Raw genomic sequence first — 23,756 nt, 5'->3', positions numbered from 1 at the left:
TGGCCATTGGCCACCACCCCAACACTGACCACATCACAAATTTTGCTATGCTGGAATGTAAGGCATTTGCTCCAAAGCAGTGGATGTGCGTGGAACGTTGTTAATTGTTCTTAAAGACGGACATTTTTTTAAACGCTCTTAGGCCACAATTTACAAATAAGATCCCTTAATTGTTTTCATGCAGCTGCAAGCCTCTCAAACTTGCCTTGTTGATTAGATCGAACAATTCAACCTTACGCTGATTTAAAAAATTAAGACTGAAATTAAGACATTTGTCTGTCCATGTCTGGGAGAGCCGAGGAGAAGCAGGAAGTCAGCCCAGGTCAGGAATGTCAGACAGGAAGTCCTCCCTGTGTTTGGATGACTACTTCTGAAATAGACTTCCTATTCCCTGCGATCGGTAGGGTGGTGTTTTTATTTTATTGAAGGTGGTGATAGGGGAGGGTGACCACAAAACACACAGCTGCATAGCCCTTAGCTGATAATACATTGGTAAATAAAGAGGGCGGCAAAGTAGAGCCAGATGCAGTTTCTTATATAGTTTCTTTTCTGTATAGCTTATATACAGTATATTTGCTCTGTAGTTATAAGGGATGCATCTCCAACTTTCTACAAGAAGCTACGTCACCCCTCATTTCAGTCAAAAGGGAACTATTAGCCTCAGCGGAAAAGCTCTGTTAGTCTGTCTCGGTCCTCTGGTTATTGGTGCTCTGCAAAGACAACAAAGTCTAGTCACAGCTATTTTTAGCACATACTGCTGCTAAGGAAGAACGGTATTTTTTTACATTAGAAGGCTTGCAAACTATCAGAAAGCACAGAACAATCTGTATCGGCTAGATGCGAAAAGTAGTGTATCAGCCAGTCATTATAGCGAAATAAACAGAAGCAGGGTGATCAAGGCTTGTATCTCAACAAAAGGGTTTATTTAGCAGTAATGACCAGCTGATTTGACATCCTGCTTATTATATGGCAGCAAACCAAATAAATGAATAGAAATGGACATTAAAACAGGGTTAAAAGAGAAAGAGACTAAGGAGTGAAAAGCTAGACATTAAAGGAATAGTTCACTTAAAAATTTAAATTCTGTCATTATTTACTCACCCTCAAGTTGTTTCAAACCTGTATGAATTTCTTTCTTCTGCTGAACACACAAAGGAATATATTTTGAAGAATGCTGGTAACCAAACAGTTGATGGACCCCATTGACTTCCATAGTAGGAAAAAAATACTATAGAAGTCAATGTTGTTCAGCAGAAGAAAGAATTTCATACAGGTTTGAAACAACTTGAGGGAGAGTAGATGATGACAGAATTTTCATTTTAAGTGAACTGTTCTTTTAAACTATAGTTGTGTAGGAAACTGTTTGCCTTGGACTACGGTCAATTATACAATTTAGAGTGCAGAGAGAAACAATTAAAATGTTAAAATAAAGCATTCCAGAGGGCTGAGTAATTATAGTCTATTTTTGAATAAACTTACATCAAAATCCATTTCAACACATCTTCATCACCAGCTGTGTGTACTAATACTCAAGTTAGTGATTTTTGTGTTTGGTAGAGTCTGGTCTGGGGATCCAGAGAGATGTGTAAACACAGTCATGGGGTAAGTCACAGGCCACGACACTTAACCAAATAAACAATTTCATTAAGGGGCCTCTGAACTTAGATTCCTCTCATGTTTGCTCTACAACCAGCAGCTGTGAGCGATCACAAGACACTGGTAAGAACTTTAAGGAACAATACAAATGATCGCCAATGATTATGTCAAACCACATACAACCTTTGTTCGATTATCCCAAGCACTTCCACTGAAATATATTGGATTATAACTACCTCAGACACAGAGAGGCACTGTTGCACATGAAGGCCACCCCCACATCTCACCATCTGGATCATTTAGAGGGCGGAGTGCCCGCTTTCCCTCCGTCCCTCTTGCGCTCTCTCCCTTCCTCCCTTCCCTTCCTGCCGGCCTCTGAGCAGAGGATGTGTCTGGGAGTATGAGAGAGCAAGGCTAGCGGTGAAGTGGGTATGCACCCTCTCTCTTCTTCCTCCTCATTACTCTCTGCGTCTCTGCTGATTGCTGTATCTGGCGACACTGAGCAGGCCCTCTGGGCAGGGCAGTCTCTTAGTGGCAGAACGGTGGACGGTGGAACAACAAGCCTAAATGTCAGACGGAGACACGAATGGCCGAGACAATCATGAAGGTACACATCCTTTCTGTTTGTTTGCAATGATGATATGCATTATGCAAGCGTTTGTTTATAAAGTGATAATGTTGCGCTAGTAGAGAGATCTAGAGTGTAAATCTAAATAAAAGAGAAAGAAAGACAAGTCATAAAATTAAATATAAGCAGCATATGTTTCTGCCAGGGGAATTATGTAGGGTTCCACCTACCCTCATAACGTCCAGCCATAATAGCCTGCTTGACTTTTTGTCCTTATATATGTATAAAAAACTATGGGTTGAAGGACTTGAATTTGGTCAAATGGATGCATTTCAGCACCACGGTAAATTAATAACAAGACATATTCATAATGCACAATGTACTCAACATATAACATTGTGCCGTGCAAAAATGCTGTCAAAAAGGGAATAAACCTGAACACAGGGTTTATATCCAAATAAAAGCACAATAGCAAATAACAGTTCTCCATAAATACATTTAGTTTTAGTAGTAATGTATCAAACATTCAGTACGTACACTAACCTCTGAGGTCTTTAAGTGATTGTATATGGTTCTTGTACAAGTCATGAATCATTGTGGTTTTGGCCAAATTCCTGGTGAAGTACTACATTATCCACAATCCTGAAGAAAGGGACACCAATTAGAGAAGTCAATGTAACCATGGTAATGTGAATGGCAGCACAGCAACACAGCTTAATGAAGTAATTAAATCATGGCTGAATAGATTACATAATTTCTAGTGCTTTATGGGTTGTTCATTTTCTAATAAAGGATTAAAAAGTCTTACAAATTTTTGCTCCAAATCAGACTTTAAATCAAACTGTAATGTTGTGAATAAAAGATACATCACCTCCCTAAAGGCCGGAGAAAAAGTGTATGGTCAGTTGTACATAGACCTCAGCTGTAAGCTGGCAAGCACTTACAACTGGTCACTAAATTATGAACCTCTGTTTTGCATGATTCTGTCATTTTTCATGGAGAGGGGAAAAACATGCAGTTTCTGCCCTGAAAGTGTCTTAGTAATTGTATTCTTACATACTTTCCCGTGGGTGTTTCAGCTCTTGAGCACCCATGGGATTGAGGCTTACAGAATGGAAATTTTGAAACTTCAGCCTTCAAAACGATCAGAACACCGCTGAGTCATTCTTAGGAGAGGAGATCAATTCATCTGCTGAAGTTTCAAAGTTTGCTAAAAAGTCTCTTTTAGATGTAGCCTTATGCTGGTTTAAATAATCTGTCTCGTGAACATATAGAGACTGTTAAAGTCTTTCATTGTGCAAGTCAAACAAGGCTTTCAAAAACAAGTATGCATTCTCTTACACAATCAGCAATAACTTCATAACATTGAAACTGAACAACTACCATTCACATTGGATTTTCTTTGCTGTGGGCATAGTTATTTCTTTATCACATGGGCTAAGTATTTTTTCCCCCATTTTGACTGAAAGATGCCCTTGTCCCAGTTGAGGTGTGGCCAGAGCTGGAGAGAGCCGAGTGTTTGGCTCGGGGCGCTGCGCTGAAATGGGCCTCAGGTGTCTTTTGTCGTCCAGAGCATCTGGAGAGACTTGGACAATACAGGAAAAGAGAAAGTCAACGAACTGCGTCGATTCATTCAAGGTTAAAGGTAAGTAGTGATACTTTCAATTAGAAAGCCTCTAAAAACCTGATCTAAATCTAAATGATCTAAAAATGTCTGCAAGAAAAGTAATCTGCTCATTTGCATTTTTAAGTCAGTTGTACAGTCGTACCTGGAAGGTGTTGACTGGGGTCTGGGTCAATTGCGAGAAGCACGAGCTGAGCTCAGAGAAGTGTCTCATGACATGCACAAGGTCAACTTGGAGTCCAGGAAAAATTCTGAAGAAGTAACTACACTGGAGACACTTAGGGAGGTTTCTGTCAATCACCACCAGCTCTTTGCTGCAGTTAGCAACCTTCCACGCCTCTATAAAGGTTAGTGATTCCCTGCCCTTTTCAGTGAACTGCATGTCCTTATTATTTTTGCATGCCCTCTATAGATATTTTGGTTAAGTATTGAATGTCAGAGCAAGGGTGTCCAATCCTGGTCAAGGAGATTCTACAACATAACTGCCTGGAAGTTTCCAGTAATTCTGAAGTCCTTGATTACCTTGATTGTGGTTGGAGCTAAACTCTTCAAGACAGTTGGCCTCCAGGAGTAGGATTGGACAACTTGCCTAAAAGCCAAATATTCTCAAATACATAAATTATGTGAAAACAAGCAATTCTAGCCAAGCAAATTTGATTTTATGAGTCACTGCAGGACAGACTGAATTGCAGACACTGTAGCGGGTATAGTGTAAAATGTCTTGGTCTCCAGTTTTTAAGTCCACTACTGTTATGGCAGAGCAAGAAAGTCTCTATTAAAGTTGACAAGTTTATAGCTATCTAAATAATAACACAGCTCTATCACCCACTTAAGTACTGAGGTTTGTTAATGCCAAAGTAATACAAGATTTGCTGTCTCCTCTTTCATGTCAGTGCGGAGTATGGTGCTAGAGACAGAGAGGCTAGTGGAGTCTCGGAGACTATTGGAAGCTCATGCTCGGCTAATGGAACTAGAGCGCTGGCAGGATGAGGTACTGCTGCAGCTCCAGGGAGCCAGGGGATCATCTGCAACAGGATTAACCTCTGAGGATGAGGAGTTGGTGCGGAATTATTTCTCAGGTGTTGGACGCCTGGTGGATGCCCTTGCCAAGGAGCTTTGGGCAGTGGTGGGGAGTGGGTTGACGCATTCTCGTCAGAACCCCACACCTTTTGTGTCAGCTGTACGGATAGTGGAGCGTGAAGAAGCACTGGATCAGATCTTTCTGGAGGAGCGGAGGTCAACATCGGGACACAACACACCCATGCCCCCTGGGAGACCACGTTGTTGGAGGGACCGCTTCTTCAAGGTTTGATGATAAGCACTAAGTTTCCTATTGGTAGAAGTAAAGGAAAAAGTTGTTTGTATGATGGCAAGACTAAATTTAAAGTGTAAAAAAGGCTTGTGATTTAAATTTACTTAATATGCACCTGTTCAAACTATTTGGTTAGGTGATGGAGGAGGCAGTGTCAGCACGTTTCCGTAGCGTGTCTTACTTGCACACTCAAGGACCAGGGCTTGCAAGTCACTTGTCTGCACTACAGCACTGCATAATGGGAGATCTTTCAACAGTGCGGCATTTTCTGGAACAGTGTGTTCCAACTCACTATCATTTAACAAGAGCTTACCTGCGCTCCTGCCACCAGTTCTTGCAGAACCATCTTGGACTGGTTAGTGGATGGGAGCTAGAGGGTGGGGAAATCTTTGCTGTTCTTAACTGGGTTCTGCACATATACAACAGGTAGGTAAATCTTTAGATTATATTTGAATTTGGTCAATTAGTAACCGAAAAGTAATACATATTAGAATGTGTTCTTTAAGCTCAGAGATGATGGGTGAGCCAGCCCTTGTAGCTGAGCTAGACATTGAGGACATGGGACCTCTCATATCTCAGGAAGGTCTTGAGCAGCTGCAGAACAAATATGTCCAAAAAGTTCGGGTAAGAGCCAGGTCTCTAAACTTTTACCATTTACCTTGTCTTCTCTGGATTTACAGGCCACATGTTCGAGACATTTTACTGTGATTGTTTGCAGAAAAGTGTCTCAGAGTGGATGCACAAGGCTCTAGAGGTAGAGCTGACAGACTGGCAGAGAGATCAGGAACCAGATATTGACCATGAGGGCTGCTATCACACCAGCCTTCCAACCATCATCGCTCAGGTACTCCACCAATGGCTAGATCAACAGAAGCAATGTTTCCATCCAAAGTTGTGAATTTAACTTGTGCGCCAAATTTATGCGCATCTTGGCGTTTCCACCCATCATTCTTTTGCAATATCTCAAAATGCACATAAAATAGGTGGATGGAAACATAGCTAATGAGAAAGATTTTATCTAATATCAGCACTGATATATATGAACTGCTCTGATGTCTGGGTTATTAGATGCTAGAAGAAAATGCACGGGTGGCCTTGATGATAAGTGAAGCTCTGCGGGACCAGACAATCCAAATGGGTCTTTATGAGATGGAGAATCTCCTCAGCCGGTGTGTATGTTTAGCAATACTGGTATCATTATTCTAATTGATAATTCACATTTTTGTCCTTTCTTCTCACTATATTGTAACAGATTTCGAGATGCAATCATAGAATTTGGGAAGGAGCATCGCAGGGATCAAACCATAAACAGTAACAAGTTCTACCTCCATTATCTGCTGGCCTGCATCAGCAACTGCATCATCCTCAAGTGAGATGATGTACAAGTATCTTTTTACAGTATGTCTGTATTTGTGTGATGTTTGTTTGAAAATGTGTGTGTTTAGAAGTTTTGTGAGTGTTAGAGGTGCTTATAAACAGTATATTTAAATCTTTGATTTAAATATACATCTAGAACCTCCACAGAAAGTCTGCAGAAGCAGTTGTGCTCCTTCCCTTCAAACCGGCATTCTCGCATTCCACTTGGACCTCTGGCTGCCCTGGACCGTGCTGTGAGAAAGGCATGTCGCCTAGTCATGGACCATCTCTTGTTTGAGCTGCAACCTCATCTACAAGAGCTCCTGTCTCGTACCTGGCTGGACCAGGGAGATGTAACCTCAAATATGTGTGGGGTTCTAGAACGTCACTGTGAACTCTACAACAGAGTGCGGCAACCTTGTCGCCAGGTTAGTGTTTACACCAGGCATCAAAAATTACATAGACTACACAATAAAATTAGTGTATATTTTTACCAATTAACATTTTGTGGTCATCCATCATCTACAGAGGCTAAAGGAGGAATGTCAATGGCTAACTGTTGTTGAGTATGTCCGAGCACTGATGCAGAAGAGACTAGTCTGCAAAAGTAATGATGAGCGAAATCAATTGGCCCAGCGAATGTCACAGGATGCTCAGCAGCTGAGGGACCACCTTCAAAGCATGGTGAAAGCCCATTTACATTCATTTATTTAGGTATTTTTGTACTTTAGGAGCATTTAGAAGTCTGCAATGGTTTTAAACTCAACCTCGTAATTGGGACTCTATGACCTGATTTGGCCCAAGCCAACAAGAATTGGCAAATTTGGCCAAACCTAACCCAAATTAGCTTTTTTTTCAGATGGCAATATATAATATGAGAACATGCAATGCTAAAGCATTTATGTAAACAGGCCACATGCTATAGGGTTTAGGAATGTAGGTCTACAGTGTGAAATTTCAGTTTGTGAATACCCAGGATTATTGTTAACCCCAGTTAAAGTAAGAGCAGTGTAAAACATAAAACAAGATAACCCAGGATTCTGTTTACCTGGGGTTTAAAATGGTCCAGGCAGGGTTAACTATTTTAAAGTGTTATATTTCTTCTCCTAGCAAGTAGACCCAGACACACAGATTCAGCTTTGACTCAAAGATGAAACATAAATGCTAACAAAAAGTCACATTAATTAAAACATAACCCAATATGAATTAATTGCAAACCCAAATCTGACACAAACCTAAGTTATTCATGAGAAACTGACCTGAACTCGACAATTCATTGGATCTCATCAGGCTCTGGTCAGGTAGCAGACCTCTAGGAACAATACAAGAACGTATTAGTATATGTTTGTGGAAATTAAATGACTTTAACTATTTCACTGCTGTTTTTACATTTAAAGGAGATTGATGGGACAATAGGCGAGGTGAATCCCACAGCTTTGATACTTGCACTGGCTGACATAATCAATGTGAAAGACCCAGCCATGCTAATACTGGAGATTTCTGAACTGGTAGCCAAGTACCCAGATATTAAGTGAGATTTCAAACCAAGCATTCCCAATAGATCTTAATATTCTAAAATCAATTCTAATACAGAGATTAATCAATGCCAATTGCCAAGAGATTATTTAAACTTACAAAGTGTGTCTTTTCAGTGAGGAGCATGTCTCTGCCCTGTTGGATGTAAGAGGGGATGTGCCCAAAGATGTGCGGAAGTCAATACTAGATTTTCTGGAGCAGAACAGCCCACCTTTACCACCAGGATACCGCCCTATATTCACAGAAATCCTTGTGCCCTCTTCCAGCATGCATTTTTGTCTGCCTACTGCAAAGTGTACTTGAGAAGCACTCGGATAAACTACCTATCCAGCCAAGTGAATGGGAAATTCATTTTTAATTCATCAGTATTCAAAAGACTCGTCTATTCGTTTTCTGCTTTTTCTTGTCTGAACAATGCACTGTTATATTAGTAAATTATAATGTGCCCACAAATATTTACATTTATGATCTCACTGAATGCTTACTTACAAAAAAGTGCAGAAACAAAATGTACAAGACATTTAAAAACAAAATTTAACATACAAGAGAAAGCACTGCGCAATCTGGCTCATTGCATTTTCAAATATTTGGGGGTGATCATTTTTTAATGTAAATTTATAAAAATGTTAACATTACCAAACATAGCGTTCCCAAAGATATTAAATCAATTGCTTTAAAACTTGTATATTGTTGTTCACTATGTATATTGTGGTTGACAGTCAATAAAGTAATGAATTTTAAAACAACATATAAAATTGTTTCAAGGTTATTACGCTAACAACCTAAATACAATGGCACATGATGAATATAGTGTACCATTAACAATCTGATAACACTGTACCATGACACATTATTTGGTAACTTATGACATTATTTCAGCCATATTAGTATTTGTAAGGGTATTATTGAACCCGTGGATACGTTTTCATTTATAGGATACTGATTTGAGACATGGGACTAAACAGGCTACAAAAAGAGAAATCATTATAATTATAATAATAAAATCATGTATCAAGGGATTATTTTAGATTAATATGTTTAGAGGCATTAACCTATTTGGTTGCACTCAATCTATTGCTCAACAACACCATCAGCTTGAAAAATTATTTGTCAATTCATCAGGCTATTATTAACGACACAAGAAAACAACTGCAACACTACATGTAATGCACAAACATTTGCTTTGCAATCTACAACAACAACAAAAAAAACCTTTGCTGTGTTTTTAAATTTTTTTACAAACCCAGGTCACCAATGACTGAGAAGGGAATCACACTACAAAACTGATGGAGAGCTAATGTTCAATAACAAGACAAGCTTTTAAAGTGCTTACTGGGCCCAACATTTCAAAGACAAGGACAGCCAATCACTCACCTTGATTTAAAATCGCAACTTTGACCAATATGTGAGCTGTTTCTTCGTTATTAAACAAAAAACATCAAAATTTCAAACCTAAAAGCATTTTAAGTCATTTTGGCAACGGCTGAAGGGAAGATGCATTATGTGGTCACGTGATCTTAGGGGCGTGACTTCTTGAAAAAACATGGCCGCGCCCAGAGAGATCATGTTGTATTAATCTATTTATGAACGATCTAGACACTAATAGTACAAAACATTCATACTTTAGTGTGTTTTCTTAAGACTGAAATGACAATGAAGACCTTTTGCGGTCGTGCAAATCCAACAACCGGAGCGCTAGACTGGGTTGAGGAAAGCGAGGAGTATGATTACCATCAGGAGATTGCGAGGTGTGTAATCCATCTAATGTAACATCACCATACTTACACAACAACTGATATTTGCCTTTTTATGTAGAAGTAATCTATGATACTATTCCAAAAATTAAACTTTACTAAATTACGTGAAAATTCTAGACAGTGACTTGCTATTGTTGTTCTAACACGTGGACATGTAGGTAACTGTGCCAGAATATCAATTACACTTAATCGAATTGTAGTCATGTGCTATCCTGTCATGGGACAGGGTGTACATTATTTGGACATCGCTTGATAATGGTTTGTGTGTCTCCTACCTAGGTCCTGCTATGCAGATATGCTCCATGATAAAGACAGAGTGAGTTTTGTTGTTGGAAACATACATACACATAATACAATTACATAAAGAAATACTGTAAATCAAAATTATGGTTCTAATTATTTTTTTTTAGCTCCTATAATGAAGGGCATTTTGCTTTGAATTCATGTTCCACGTAAAAAAGAAAATCAGAATTTTCTTTTTTTGGGTGAACAATCAAGATTTGCTTAATTTGACATTTTCCAAAAGCATATGGACTGATAATGATCTGGTTTTAAACATAGAGAAACTTGGCTAAATTTGAATCATCCTGCCTTGTGTTCCTAAGAATGAGAAATACTACCAAGGCATCCGGGCAGCGGTTAGCAGAGTGAAGGCCCGCGGTGAACGGGTGGTGGTCTTGGACATCGGCACTGGGACGGGTCTGCTATCCATGATGGCTGTGACGGCTGGTGCCGACTACTGCTATGCCATAGAGGTACTTGCTAATGCTCATGTATTGAATGTTGATTAATAAGATGGAATTTAGCTGACGACAAAAATGTGAATACCACACAGGTGTTTAAGCCCATGGCACAGGCTGCCACTTCCATCACGGAGAGGAACGGCTTCTCAGACAAAATCAAGATCATCAACAAACACTCCACAGAAGTTACGGTTGGACCAGGTTAGATAACAATCATTATACTTATTATCCAAGTAGATCCGACAAGTTCTGTTCATTTGTGTTCTATTGTAGTGATTATAAAACTGATCATTACAGTCATATATGTTGATTGGTTGCAACAGCATTCAAACAGTATTCAAATATAGGATAAAATGTATAGTATAACTACTTATTGAATATAACGTATCACTGTACACTGTGCAGCACCAATAGGTACTTAAGGATTAATAAATATATATATGTATTAATAAATAATAATTAATAAATAATATTTTTTCTATGATAAATATTTGTGAAAATGTTAAAATTATATACCTGTCATTTGTATATACTGTATATTGTATATTTTTTAATACATATTTTGTACGGAGCATGCGGATTGCACATGGCATGCGGATAAACGTATGTGCGGGGCTCCGTCATTTTGTATATTAAATACTTTTCATAAATGATAAATAATACTTTTCTTCTCATTTTCTTCTAGAATGATCATTTTTATCAAGCCCGTATATTTAAATTCAATAATTTCACTTAAATGGCACTGAAGATTACCCATTAATTGTCATTTAAGTGAAATTACTGAACTTAAATATATGAGCTTGATAAAAATGATCATTCTAGAAGAAAATTTCAGATGGCACTTAGTGGCTTTTGCATCTGAACTCTTCATATATATATAATTTTTTTCTTTATTATGAAACATTAAAATTATATATAAAAATGATTTGATAAATTATTTGTGTATATATATATGTATGTGTGTGTGTATATATATATATATATATATATATATATATATATATATATATATATATATACACACACACACAAATAATTTATAAAATTATTTTTTCATATATAATTTTGTTTCATAATTAAAAAAATATAATATATATATATATATATATATATATATATATAATATATTTAAAAAAAAAAAAAAAAAAAAAAAATATATATATATATATATATATATATATATATATATATATATATATATATATATATATATATATATATATATACTTATAGACATAAGCAACTTAAGTGTCATATTGTAAATATTGTAATGGACAACCTCATTTGTACCACCTTGAATGCCTTGCAAATATAATTGAGTTTGTATCTGCAGATGGAGACATGCAAGAACGAGCAAACATCCTTGTCACGGAGCTGTTTGATACAGAGCTGATCGGAGAAGGCGCGTTGCCCAGCTATGAACATGCACACACACACCTTGTCAAGGTAAATAAATACAGTTGTAAATTGCAGTTATACATTTTGCTGTGTCTTTTAAGTGTTTAATGTTGCTGCTCTCACTGGCACAGGCAGGTTGTGAAGCTGTGCCGCACCGTGCCACGGTCTATTCCCAGCTGGTGGAGTCGGATATGCTGTGGAAATGGTCACAGATGCAACCCATAGAGGTGGATGGGAACAAACTGCTGCCCTCTTCTGCTGTAGTGGAGTGTGCAGGAGCGCCCTCTGTCTGTGACATCCAGCTTAGCCAGGTGCCTCCAGAGTCTTTCACTCCCCTCGGGCCCATCTGCACCATGTTCAGGTACAAGTTTGGATGGTAGTTCAGCTCACTAAATTAAAATGGGCCATTTTTTGTATAATTAACTGATCTATTTTTCCACTCTAGTGTTGATTTCAGCAAGCCGGTTAGCAGTGCTGCTCAGTCCTACACGGCACAGTTCAAGGCCCAGACCAGCGGGAGAGCACAGGTAGTCTTATCCTGGTGGGACATCGACATGGACCCTGATGGCAACGTTGTGTGCACTATGGCCCCTAGTTGGACCTATTCAGAGCCTCAAACTTACCCTGTAAGTACTGGTGCTCAGCTGCTAATATTAATGAGCGAATATCAAGAATCATCTTACTTGACATTAGTTTTTGAATGTCACAATGCTAAAAATTACAGTATTAATTTATTATAATATAAACATTTGGGGTGGAATGTCTTTGGAAGAGGCCTCTCTAATACGAACACTGTATTACTTTGACTTGGTATAAATATATTTGATAATATCTTGCATCATGTGATGTTCAGTGGAGGGATCACTGGATGCAGAGTGTCTACTTCCTCCCTGCAGAGAAGAATGTTTCAGAAGGAGAAGAGCTGAGCTTAATCGTCTCCCATGATGACTACAGTCTGTGGTACAACCTTACGAACAGGTAAAGATGCTTTCAATCAGTGTTTTAGACATATAACATGCCCTCGGTTTTAAGCGGAACTGTCTATGAGGAAGACGGTATTATATTTTTGACAGTCTGTCTTTTAGTGAACAAAATATTGTCAAAGAGGCGCAGTTTCGGCCGTCCTGCAGCTGTCAGGCCCACCTGGTCTGGACGAGGCCTCGCTTCGGGGAACTAAACGACGAACAGAGGACTGAGAGTTATGTGAACGCATTACGCAGTGTAAGTTATACTTTTACATTCACTGTTGATTTACTGTTTTCTGCTTTCTGGCGATGGCTCATAATTTAGTGTGTTTGCATGTATGCTTGCAGATTCTGAAACCAGACAGTGTGTGTTTATCTGTCAGTGATGGGAGCCTGTTACCTATTTTTGCTCATCTGCTTGGATCTAAAAAGGTGAGTAGCCCATGTTTTTGCTTGAGTCTTAAGATTCACAAATTTAGGTCTGCTTCTAAACTTGGTGATCTGCCTTCTCCTTACATAAACACTTCTGAGGCAGCATCATGGAAACTCAGAATTAGATTAAGGAAATTATTAGCAACTCTCTATATACATGCCTTGAAATTGACCAACAGTGTTTGATGATAGCATGATACTAAGCTAACAATTCCATATTGGGTAAATAATCTGTTTTAAATGAAAATTGACTATTTTTAGGGAGTACATTTTGAAGTAAACTATAAGCAACTCAATGCACTACACGACTTACAGTTGATTTCAGTAGAGTTGGATGTTAGCATGTTGCTAAGATGATGATGCAATATTAGGTAAATAATTTCAGAGTCAAATTGAACTATTTTTATCATGTATATTATAAATTAAGTAAATTATAAGCAACTACACGATTTGCAATTGAATTGACCAATAGAGTTTGATGTTAGCTTGTTGCTAAGCTAAAAATACAATATTGGGTATCTGTTTTAAGTGAAAATAAACTATATATAACAAGTAAATTATAGTGCAACTATGCACTACAGAGTTTGATGTTAGCATGTTGCTAAGCTAAAAATACAATATTGGGTATCTGTTTTAAGTGAAAATAAACTATATATAACAAGTAAATTATAGTGCAACTATGCACTACAGAGTTTGATGTTAGCATGTTGCTAAGCTAACTACAGAAATATAACAAGTAAATTATAGTGCAACCAGAGAATGTCTAATAAGGCGAGAAGTTTCACTCTCAGTACACGTCCGGCTTCTGAACTGGTTGCAGTTCCACTCTGACAAGTGCAGAATGAATGGAGGTCTATGGCGCTATACACATCAAAATCCACTTTTCTCAGGATATAATTTTTTGTCTAGTAATTTGAATGTTGTATTCGAAAGGAGATGCAAAGAAATTACACATTGCTGGGTGTTAGATTTTTTAGAGTCACTTATTTGCTTTAAAAAGTCTTTTAAAGTGTCAATGACGTCATACACATCGTACGACCAGAGATACTGCTTAACGGCAATCCTTCAGTCACTCTGGTGCGTTCGCGCGCTGCACTTTCTTTTCACTCGAGGCCTCGACAACACAGCCGGCACAGGTGTAAACACGTGCTAGAAGAGTTTTTGTTTTGTTTGTTTCTGGTCCTGCTTCGGATGACACGATGCCATCAAGCTGTATCTCTGGTCTTTCACTGACCAATCAGCGTTCATTAGCAGAATGCTAGCGTGTAATGGGCAACAACAACTCAACCTGTAAGAAATCGAAAAGAAATAAGTACTCCTTCATTCAACTTTCGACCTATAACCCATGTTGAACTTGCAAAACCTACCATCAAATCTGACATTTCTCAACGGCAATCGGGTGAAAGAGACACATTTAGCCGTCTAGCCCCATAGACTCCCATTCATTCTGCACTCATGGACGATCGCCCCCAGTGGAACTCTGGTGGAACTGCAACCAAAACTCGGTACAATAGGACTTAATAGGGAGTGGGTAGGCTCTCCGTAGACGGGCTCTGGTGCAACTATGCACTACAGAGTTTGATGTTAGCATGTTGCTAAGCTAACTACAGAAATATAACAAGTAAATTATTGTGCAACTATGCACTACAGAGTTTGATGTTAGCATGTTGCTAAGCTAACTACAGAAATATAACAAGTAAATTATTGTGCAACTATGCACTACAGAGTTTGATGTTAGCATGTTGCTAAGCTAACTACAGAAATAATCTCTTCATTCTGGGATTACGTTTTTTGTGAAGGATAAATAGTGCTGCCTTAAAATGTAGCATTGAAAATATACCTATGACACCTTAAAATATTGTCTAGGTAGGCAGCTTACTAAGTTTTGAGACAACATACTGTATATGAATCTTTCTTTCTGTCTTTTCAGGTGTTCAGTTTGGAAAACTCTGGAATGGCAAAGCAAGTGATTGAACAGGTGAGATTTTGAAGCTAAAAAATAATTGCCCACATGAGTTCAGACAGGATTGCTACTGAAACATTTGATCTCCTGCTCACAGGTGTTACAGACTAACTCACTGAAGCATGGTGTACAGCTGCTGGGAATACGACCTGAGCAGCTCTCATTAGCTGATTTAGAAGGAAATCAGGTACGAACTAAATGAATCTGTGTATACACCATGAGACCCACTATATATGTACTTTACATGCATTTGTTGACTTGATTTGTTGATTTGAAGGCTCTGCAGAATCTGACTTAATCACATATTTTAGCAAGGATACATTCAATTGTGACAGTAAAGGCATTTATAATGTTACTAAAGATTGTGAATTCAGACAAATGTATCAACTTTCCACAACTATTGATAATAGTAAGAAATGTTTCTTGAGCAGCAAATCAGCATATTAAATGATTTCTGAAGGATCATGTGACACTGAAAACTGAAGTAATGATGCTGAAAATTCAGCTTTGCGTCACAGGAATTAATTATATTTTAAAATATATTAAAATAGAAACGTTATTTTAAATTTGTAATACAATTTCCACAATATTACTGTTTTTACTTTTTTGGATCAAATAAATGCAGCTTGAAATCTCCCTTCAGATTTCCGTATTGATGGGAGAGCCCTACTTCAGCACCAGTCTTCTGCCGTGGCACTCTCTGTTCTTCTGGTATTGTCGCACCGCTGTGGCCCAGCTGCTTCTGCCCAACGCTGCCATCCTGCCTCGTGCTGCCACACTTTACATAACCGCTGTTGAATTTCAGGTCAGTTATTTCTTTTGGATACATGTCGGATATACAAACTTCTGTATTATACATTTGCAGACTAAATGTGTACATTTTTGAATTTTGAATCAGGATCTGTGGCGAATCCGAGTTCCCTGCGGTACTTGCGAGGGCTTTGACGTCAGTCCTATGGATGAGATGATTCAGGTAAGTACTAGTTACAGGTTTTGGTCTGACTCTGACCTCAGTCTTGAATTTAACAATTAACATGACATTTTAATGCAGTTGACTAACATGCTTTTGCGATTAACTCCACCCACAGAAATCTTTGGATTTCCGTGAATCCTGGGAGGCAGAGCCACACCCACTCTGGGAATATCCCTGTCGTGCCCTAACAAAACCACGTCCAGTCATGACGTTTGACTTCACACAATGTGTTCCTGAGCAACCAATCAACAGTGATGGAACTGTGCCATTCACAGGGTAAAACAAACATATTATAACTATTATTATATTGCATAATATAATTATTATATCAGATAATAAAATATGTATATTTATAACAGAATTATGATATTAAATTATTATAAATATGCATTTATTTATAACATAGACATAAATCTAATTAATTTTGTTTTTGCAAAATTGCTAAAATTTAAATTAATCTTGTGTAATATGTTATATCATATGTTAATATAAATTTTTATTACTGTATAAAATAAAATATATTATTATTGAAATACATTACCGTTCAAAAGTTTGGGATTGATACAATTTATGGAAAGAAGTCTCTTATGCTCACCATGGCTGCATTTATTTGATCAGAAAATAAAGTAATATTGTGTAATATTATTACAATTTTAAAAAACTTTTCCATTTTAATGTATTAAATGTATATTAAAATGTAATTTAATTCTGTGATGGAAAAGCTGAATTTTCAGCAGTCATTACTCCACATGATCCTTCAGAAATCATTCTAATATGCTGATTCAGTAAAGCATTTCTTATTATTATGAATGTTGAAAAAGAGTAAAACTGCAAAACATTTCTTTAGGATTCTTTGATTAAAAACTAAATCTAAATACCAGCATTTATTCTTCCATTCTTCATTCTTTTCTACCATTATAAATGTCTTTACTGTCATTTCTGATTAATTCAATGCATCCTTGCAGAATCGGAAGTATTAATTCTTTAAAAAAAATCTTACTGACTCCAAACTTTTGTGCATTAATGTAAATAATATATATATAGAAATATATATAATTATAAAAATACACCCCTAATAGATATTGTATATGTGATGCTAGCTGCAACAGCAGTGCTCTTGACTGATACTGATGTTTCAGGAGAGGACGCTGTCATGGTGTCGTTCTCTGGATGGAGTATCAGCTGACTGAGGACATCACCGTAAGCATGGGCCTAACCGAGCCAGTCAGTGAAGAGGTATTTGCTAAATGTTACCTCGTTTATTGTACAAACAATATCTAGATTCAGATTTTTTTAAATGGAAATTCAAATAAGACCGTAATAATCAGGTGTCACTCTCCTGGCTTATTCACCTTAACCGTTTTTGTCCTCATTTAACAGGGAGCTTGTGTGTGGAACCCACACCGAAAACAAGGAGTGTTCTTCTTCAGATCTGTGAGGGAATCTTCTGGGAATGGAAGGGAAGATCTTTCCTACAATTTAACCTTTGAACCTCATACTGGTGACATTAAAATGGACTTCTCTGTCACCGAACCTTGACCAATGACAATATTCAAGACTCAAGTGAACTAGGTCATCAGTTGTTTGCATTTTATTCCAAGAGATTGCTTATCCAAAGAGTTTTAATGACTGTGAACTTCTTACACCACAATATTCATGTTCACAGTGGTGATTTAGTAACTTATCTAGACAATCTGACGTGTAATAAGGATTTTAAATACATCAGATCTTACTTTGTGTCGTTTGCACATTCATTCTGATTGCATACTATATAGTATTAGTTCAAACTGTATGGCACTACACAAGTCCCATGATGCTGTTTAAAGTCATCATATGAAATAGGTTGAATATACACCGATGAGCCAAACCATTGTGACCACCTGCCTAATATGCTGTTCGTCCTCCGTGTACTGCTGAAACGGCACCGACCCGCCGAGGAATGGACTCTATAAGACTCCTGAAGGTGGTATCTGGTACCAAGACCTTAGCAACAGATCCTTCAAGTTCTGTAGGCTGCGAGGCCGCAGTGGATCAAACTGGTTGGTTCAGCACATCCCACAAATGCTCAGTTGGATTGAGATCTGGGGAATTTCGAGACCAACCAAGGCAACACCTTGAACTCTTCATCATGTTCCTCAATCCATTCCAGAACAATGTGTGCATTATCCTGCTGAAAGAGGCCACTTCCACCAGGACACACCATTATGAACGGGTTGTCCCCGTGATGTAAAAACACAACTCATTGGGCCGGGCGACCTTCTTCTATTGTTCTAAGGTCTAGTTCCGACGCTCGCGTACCCATTGTAGGCGCTTTCGATGGTGGACAGGGGTCATCATAGACACTCTGATTGGTCTCTGGCTACGTAGCAGTGTGTGATGCACTGTGTTGTGACATATTCCTCCTGTAACCATCATTAAGAATTAGTGTGACTGTGCCACAGTAGACCTTAAGTTGGCTCGGACCAGACAAGATTGCTTTCGTTGCCCTTATGCATGGATGAGCCTTGGGCGCCCAACACCCTGTCGCTGGTTTGTGGTTTGTCCATCCTCGGACCTCTGTTGGTAAATTCTCACCACTACCCAGACCTTAATATGTGGGTCCTTGTTAGGAGATTATCAACAATATTCGTTTCACCTGTGACTGTGCATAATGCTCTTTCATCAGTATATATGAATATATAAGGCAAAAGTCCAAGTATTATTTTTAACAAATTTTATTAAGCATTTCATTTTATCTTAAAATAATCACATTACACTATACAGAAGGCAAACTGCTTTGGATTTTCAAATAAAACAAACTTTACTCAAAACGGACTTTCCTTGCTTATACATGAAGATGAGACTGATATAATCCAGAGATTCATATTTTCAACATAGTCATCTCTCTGAATACTATGACAAAATCTGATGGTAAGAGATGTTTACAACCAAACCATTCAATTGACAGATGACACTCTGAGCTGTGTCCCTGATGATTAACCAGATGGAAATGTAATCTGGGCCTTGATGTTGCAGAATCATAACGGAATGTAATAATGTCTCAAAACCGAGTGTCTATGCATCAGCTATATCAGTGTTGGCCAGCAGAACCTTCTCTCCAGGTTTGAAGGCAGGCATGCCTATATATGGACAGCTGGCACATCGGAAGGCATCGCCCAGATAACACTAGAGAGGAAAAATAAGTCAGAATTTATACAAAACTTCTTAGTACAAAGAAATGATTTAATGATAGAAATACATACACTTCCACAGGCTGATTTGGGCTGGCTGGCTTTCTGAACGGCTTTACTCTCCTGTTCCAATTCATCAGCAAGACCACAAGTGCTACAGACCAAGAACGGTCCTGTTAGTAGATGGATACAACGTGTACAGCTTTATATGTTGTTTAATTTGAGGTAATCACCAGTTTTTGCAGGCTTTTTTCTTCTTTTTGGAGTCATCTCCACAGGAGGCCTTGAGGGAGGACGGGTCAGGCTTCTTCAGATCATCAGCATCCAAAAGTGCATCTGAATCCACTAAATCCTAGAGAAGTGAAGGAGCAAAATAACGTGCTGGGTATGGGTACTTCACAAAAGGCACAAGACTGAATAGATCATTACATACCACATCATCGTCATCAATATCATTGGCTGATAGAGTCCACTTTTGTGCAGTGCTTGGATCAAGAGCGGGTTTCTCTGCAGAAATCAAGTGTTGTGAATGCATTGATTTGCCCCTTTTAAATTAATTGATACATCATTCAAAACCTTGTATAAAGTAAAACATGAGGTGTTTGACTGAATTTCCCAATATTATAGCACAACGCTTCCCCACCATTGACAGAATTCTCCAAGTGGAGATTTTTGTGGAAATGATCAAAGCTGGCAGTGGCTGGCAACTTTCTAAAATAAACGCTGGCAGGGAAAGAGTTAAATTGTCCGCTGCAAAAACAATCTATCTTTGAATAACGATGTGAGGAATCATGCACAATAAGACCAGAATACGTTCATGGGGTCAATTTTGACCTTGTGTTGCATTTAATGTGGAAGTGCTTAAAAACCACACACCTGTCGTAGTTGTTTTCTTGCCAAAGGAAAGTTTCAGTTGCGTCGAGGATCCGACCTCAAAGTTAGGTTTAGATGCTGACATCCGCACCCTCGAAAGCGTGTTTCCCTGGAAGCCTGAGCGCTCTCTCAGAGCTGCGGCTGCTTCTGGGCTCAGCGGCTCCGTCTTCACCTGTGAAAATTAAACGCACTTTAGTTTAGCTGACATGCAGACTTTAGGACCCACTGAATTTAATGCACTTTTATTTGCTTTCATTGTATTTTAGAAAAAGACTGTTTCAGTAGGCAAGTTCAAAACTGGTCAAAAGTATACTATCCCAGTCCTACACTGAATCAACTTAATAAAATCACTGAATTCTGACCTCTGTGACAGACATTAATCCACTCAGTTTAAGAGCTGACATCAGTTTCCCAGCGGTCCTCACACTACTGTCTTCAGAACCTGAGAAGAAACGTTACAAGGCACTGATTCATTCCACTCGAGGATGTTGTACAGACTGTGGCGTTGTGAATTCGATACCTGTTACTGGCTCTTCTAGCACAAGTTTCCCTCCAGGTTTCATCACTCTGGCGATCTCAGCCAGCATTTCTGAACTGTGGATTGGTGAGCTATCAGCCAGAAGGCCTGAGAGAACCCAGTCATAACTTGAAGCTGCATTAGAAGCTAAAACAGACAGATATGAGGTGTGTTAACATTTTTGGGAGAATGATTCCTTTAATTCTTTAACTCATAAGGCATAAGAGTGTATTACTTGCGAGTCTCAGTCTGTGTAGGCCTGTCGCGATAGTCGATAAGTCGATTAATCGCACGATAAAAAAAATGAGCTCGATAATTTTTCCGGCCGCGATAATTCCATTTGCATGCTTGTTTGTTTTCCTCGTCTCTCTCTCTCTACCAAAGAGACTGGATGACCACTCTCGCTCGGTTCTTTAGCGTATAGGAGGAGTGAACCCTCTTGTTGTCAGTTGCATGGTCTTTGTGTGGGAAGGCGGCGCTTGTCAGTCACATGGTCTTTGTATGGGAAAGCGCCGGCGGCCGCGGGACTGTTTGCGGCTACTGCCGGGAGAGAGAGAAGACGCTAGTTGTGAGTTGCGACAGCGAGCCCAATCACATGAAAATGCATATCTATACCACAAATGTTATTTCTCGTGCCATTTATATGCCAAAAATAGTTTTTGCGTGCATATGATACACTCTTTATGGCGTGTAATACGCACGCACTCCTCACCCCTAATCCTAACCAAGTATTTTCAGTGCGTAGCATGCACGCAATAAAGTGCGTCTCTGTCTTCCCGACAGTACACAATCACTTGACAAAGTAACAGGAGTAACAGTGCAAAATTTGGGTGATATGGCTTGTTGAGGCTTTTTTTATTTGTTTACAAAGGTCCTAACTGTCAGTTTTGCCTGTTATGGAATGTATCACTATTTAATAATGTCTAAAGCCTAATATTTAATATTTTTTGAAGTGCAATTTTGTTTCATTTTTTTTTTTATTAACAGACATTTATTTTGTTAACAGACACTAAGAGTCCATTGCTTTCATTGTTTTTGGTTGTTTTGTTCATTTTTTTGGATATTTAAAATGTTTTCCGTTTTCAATGTTTAATATTCTTTAGAAATAAAAGTTTATAGATCGTTGAAAAGGTGTACCTGCATTATTATGCCATTATAATTATATTAAATGAAAATGGTCTCAGTACGACAATATTATCGTTTATCGCGATAATTTCTTGGACAATTTATCGTCCAGCAAAATTTGTTATCGTGACAGGCCTAAGTCTGTGTACTTACAAAGTTGTAGCCTCTCCATGTTCTCCAAAGACACCAGACTCTGGTTACCAACGATAGAGCCAATAGTTTCAGCAAACTCCTTGAGTGCAGTGGGAGATGATGGCTGAGTCCATATCAGCAGCACCCTGTCCCCCTCCTTCAGTCCAAGGTCTGCCATCACCTGATACTGGTAATAAATAAATATATAAACATTACTATTTTTATGCTTTTGAATGAGTCTCTTATGCTCAATTACAGAAAAAAAAACAGTAATATTGGGAACTATTATTACAATTTAAAATAATGGTTTTGTATTTTAATATACTTCAAAATATCATTTATTTTTGTCATGCAAAGCTGATTTTTCAGCATCATTACTCTATATTTTCATCATTACTATATAGTAGTGATGTAGTACTCGAGTCCGGTCTCGAGACCGTTTTCTGCTTTCTTGGACTCGACTCGGACTTGTTCCTTCAAAGACTCGGTCTTGACTCGGACTCGGCATAGGCGGTCTCGTCCCCATCACTAGTCCACTAGAATACATACCACTAGAAATTTTTAATTTGCTCTGCATATCCTAACTATGATTAAAAAGTCAGGGTGGGCTTAACATGTTGATGACAGAGCAGCACTGTTGAAGCAGTTTAGAAAAATAGGCAGAAGATGATGCATGTGGTAGGGATTTTTTTAATGATAGTAAAAGCATAGTCCATATTAAGATGTTAAGACTGCTCCTCTAAACAATTCCCAATCTAGCTTTGTCTGTAGGCCTAACTGTTGATTATTAACTGGGGTGATATTAAATCATGAATATGAAAACTGACATGTTTTTATGGTCTTGGTCTCGACTCCTAAAGACTCGGTCTCGACTCGGACTCGACTGAATTTGAAAACCAACGGACTCGGTCTCGACCCTTCAAAGACTCGGTCTTGACTCGGACTCGGCATAGGCGGTCTCGTCCACATCACTACTATATAGTGCCATATATATATATATTATTTTTAATATATATATATATATATATATATATATATTTATTAAAAATAATATATATATATATATATATATATATATATATATATATATATATATATGGCACTATATTCTCTCTCTCTCTCTCTCTCTCTCTATATATATATATATATATATATATAGAATGTACTAGTGTTCCTTTAGCAGACTAGCTCATAATCAGATGCATGTATTAAGTTGTATCTACCAGATTCTGTCCTAGATACACTAACCATTACAAATGACCATTTACAGTAAAATCGGCTGCATCATGATGACGGTGCAGTTACAACACAACGTAAACAGACATCATTGTGCTCTGAGACAGTGAGATCACCTTTCCAATGTAACAAAACAGCTTTAACGTACCATTCAGTTTAGCCAAATATCAGAAAACCCATCCACACAACAGAATATTCACAAAGACAAGTTTTCTGAACAATAATAAACAGCTGTCCCACCTGTTTATCGCGTTAAAAATGTGTTTCCAACACCGGTCACGATGGACGTCGCGCTTGGATGATGATGATGATGATGATGACATCTGCTGTTAGAATAAGCCAAACCAGTAGAATGGCAATCCACGTCTTATCTCATAAACCTTCTCTGATTGATTAGTAAAAACGGTTTTCATGTCTCAACTCTTTACTGTGTATTATCAATTTATTGGATATAAAAATGTCGTAGTGTCATTATTGAGG

General features: G+C 38.2%; 3 protein-coding genes and 1 long non-coding RNA gene across 5 annotated transcripts; 2 read left to right on the top strand and 2 right to left on the bottom strand.

Moving 5' to 3' along the window:
- Nucleotides 1-1,973: 1,973 nt before the first annotated feature.
- On the top strand, nucleotides 1,974-8,731 carry exoc3l1 (exocyst complex component 3-like 1). The gene is made up of 13 exons (XM_081355807.1): nucleotides 1,974-2,203; nucleotides 3,634-3,809; nucleotides 3,916-4,135; nucleotides 4,682-5,094; nucleotides 5,237-5,526; nucleotides 5,607-5,724; nucleotides 5,819-5,944; nucleotides 6,169-6,269; nucleotides 6,353-6,469; nucleotides 6,614-6,884; nucleotides 6,985-7,140; nucleotides 7,854-7,987; nucleotides 8,109-8,731. The coding sequence occupies exons 1-13, from the start codon at nucleotides 2,164-2,166 to the stop codon at nucleotides 8,293-8,295; spliced, it is 2,349 nt and encodes a 782-aa protein (XP_081211933.1). The 5' UTR covers nucleotides 1,974-2,163; the 3' UTR covers nucleotides 8,296-8,731.
- Nucleotides 3,438-9,547, bottom strand: LOC308684553. Its single transcript, XR_014029381.1, has 5 exons — nucleotides 9,367-9,547; nucleotides 7,716-7,768; nucleotides 5,414-5,509; nucleotides 5,216-5,331; nucleotides 3,438-5,118 (listed from the first exon to the last, which is right to left on the bottom strand). It is a non-coding gene; the product is annotated as an uncharacterized lncRNA (long non-coding RNA).
- prmt7 (protein arginine methyltransferase 7) lies at nucleotides 9,474-17,960 on the top strand. 2 transcript variants are annotated; one of them, XM_081355808.1, is made up of 17 exons: nucleotides 9,474-9,740; nucleotides 10,029-10,065; nucleotides 10,355-10,504; nucleotides 10,585-10,693; nucleotides 11,826-11,938; nucleotides 12,022-12,251; nucleotides 12,336-12,516; nucleotides 12,744-12,868; nucleotides 12,964-13,111; nucleotides 13,204-13,287; nucleotides 15,218-15,265; nucleotides 15,348-15,437; nucleotides 15,894-16,055; nucleotides 16,149-16,223; nucleotides 16,339-16,499; nucleotides 17,363-17,459; nucleotides 17,604-17,960. In XM_081355808.1, exons 1-17 carry the CDS (start codon nucleotides 9,640-9,642, stop codon nucleotides 17,760-17,762), a joined length of 2,070 nt encoding a protein of 689 aa, XP_081211934.1. In that variant the 5' UTR covers nucleotides 9,474-9,639; the 3' UTR covers nucleotides 17,763-17,960. The 2 variants fall into 2 exon arrangements, with proteins under 2 accessions (XP_081211934.1, XP_081211935.1); XM_081355809.1 differs by having other exon boundaries at nucleotides 9,482-9,740; nucleotides 12,976-13,111.
- A 941-nt stretch (nucleotides 17,961-18,901) lies between these two features.
- Nucleotides 18,902-23,743, bottom strand: ciapin1 (cytokine induced apoptosis inhibitor 1). Its single transcript, XM_081355810.1, has 9 exons — nucleotides 23,517-23,743; nucleotides 22,062-22,227; nucleotides 20,787-20,930; nucleotides 20,629-20,708; nucleotides 20,270-20,438; nucleotides 19,827-19,900; nucleotides 19,627-19,745; nucleotides 19,466-19,547; nucleotides 18,902-19,388 (listed from the first exon to the last, which is right to left on the bottom strand). Exons 2-9 carry the CDS (start codon nucleotides 22,216-22,218, stop codon nucleotides 19,278-19,280), a joined length of 936 nt encoding a protein of 311 aa, XP_081211936.1. The 5' UTR covers nucleotides 22,219-22,227; nucleotides 23,517-23,743; the 3' UTR covers nucleotides 18,902-19,277.
- Nucleotides 23,744-23,756: the final 13 nt, after the last annotated feature.

This window comes from Scardinius erythrophthalmus (assembly GCF_964197995.2).
Source record: "Scardinius erythrophthalmus genome assembly, chromosome: 24".
Lineage (NCBI taxonomy): Eukaryota > Metazoa > Chordata > Actinopteri > Cypriniformes > Leuciscidae > Scardinius > Scardinius erythrophthalmus.
Note: the sequence above shows the minus strand (reverse complement) of the source record. Positions and strands in the feature narration are given on the sequence as shown.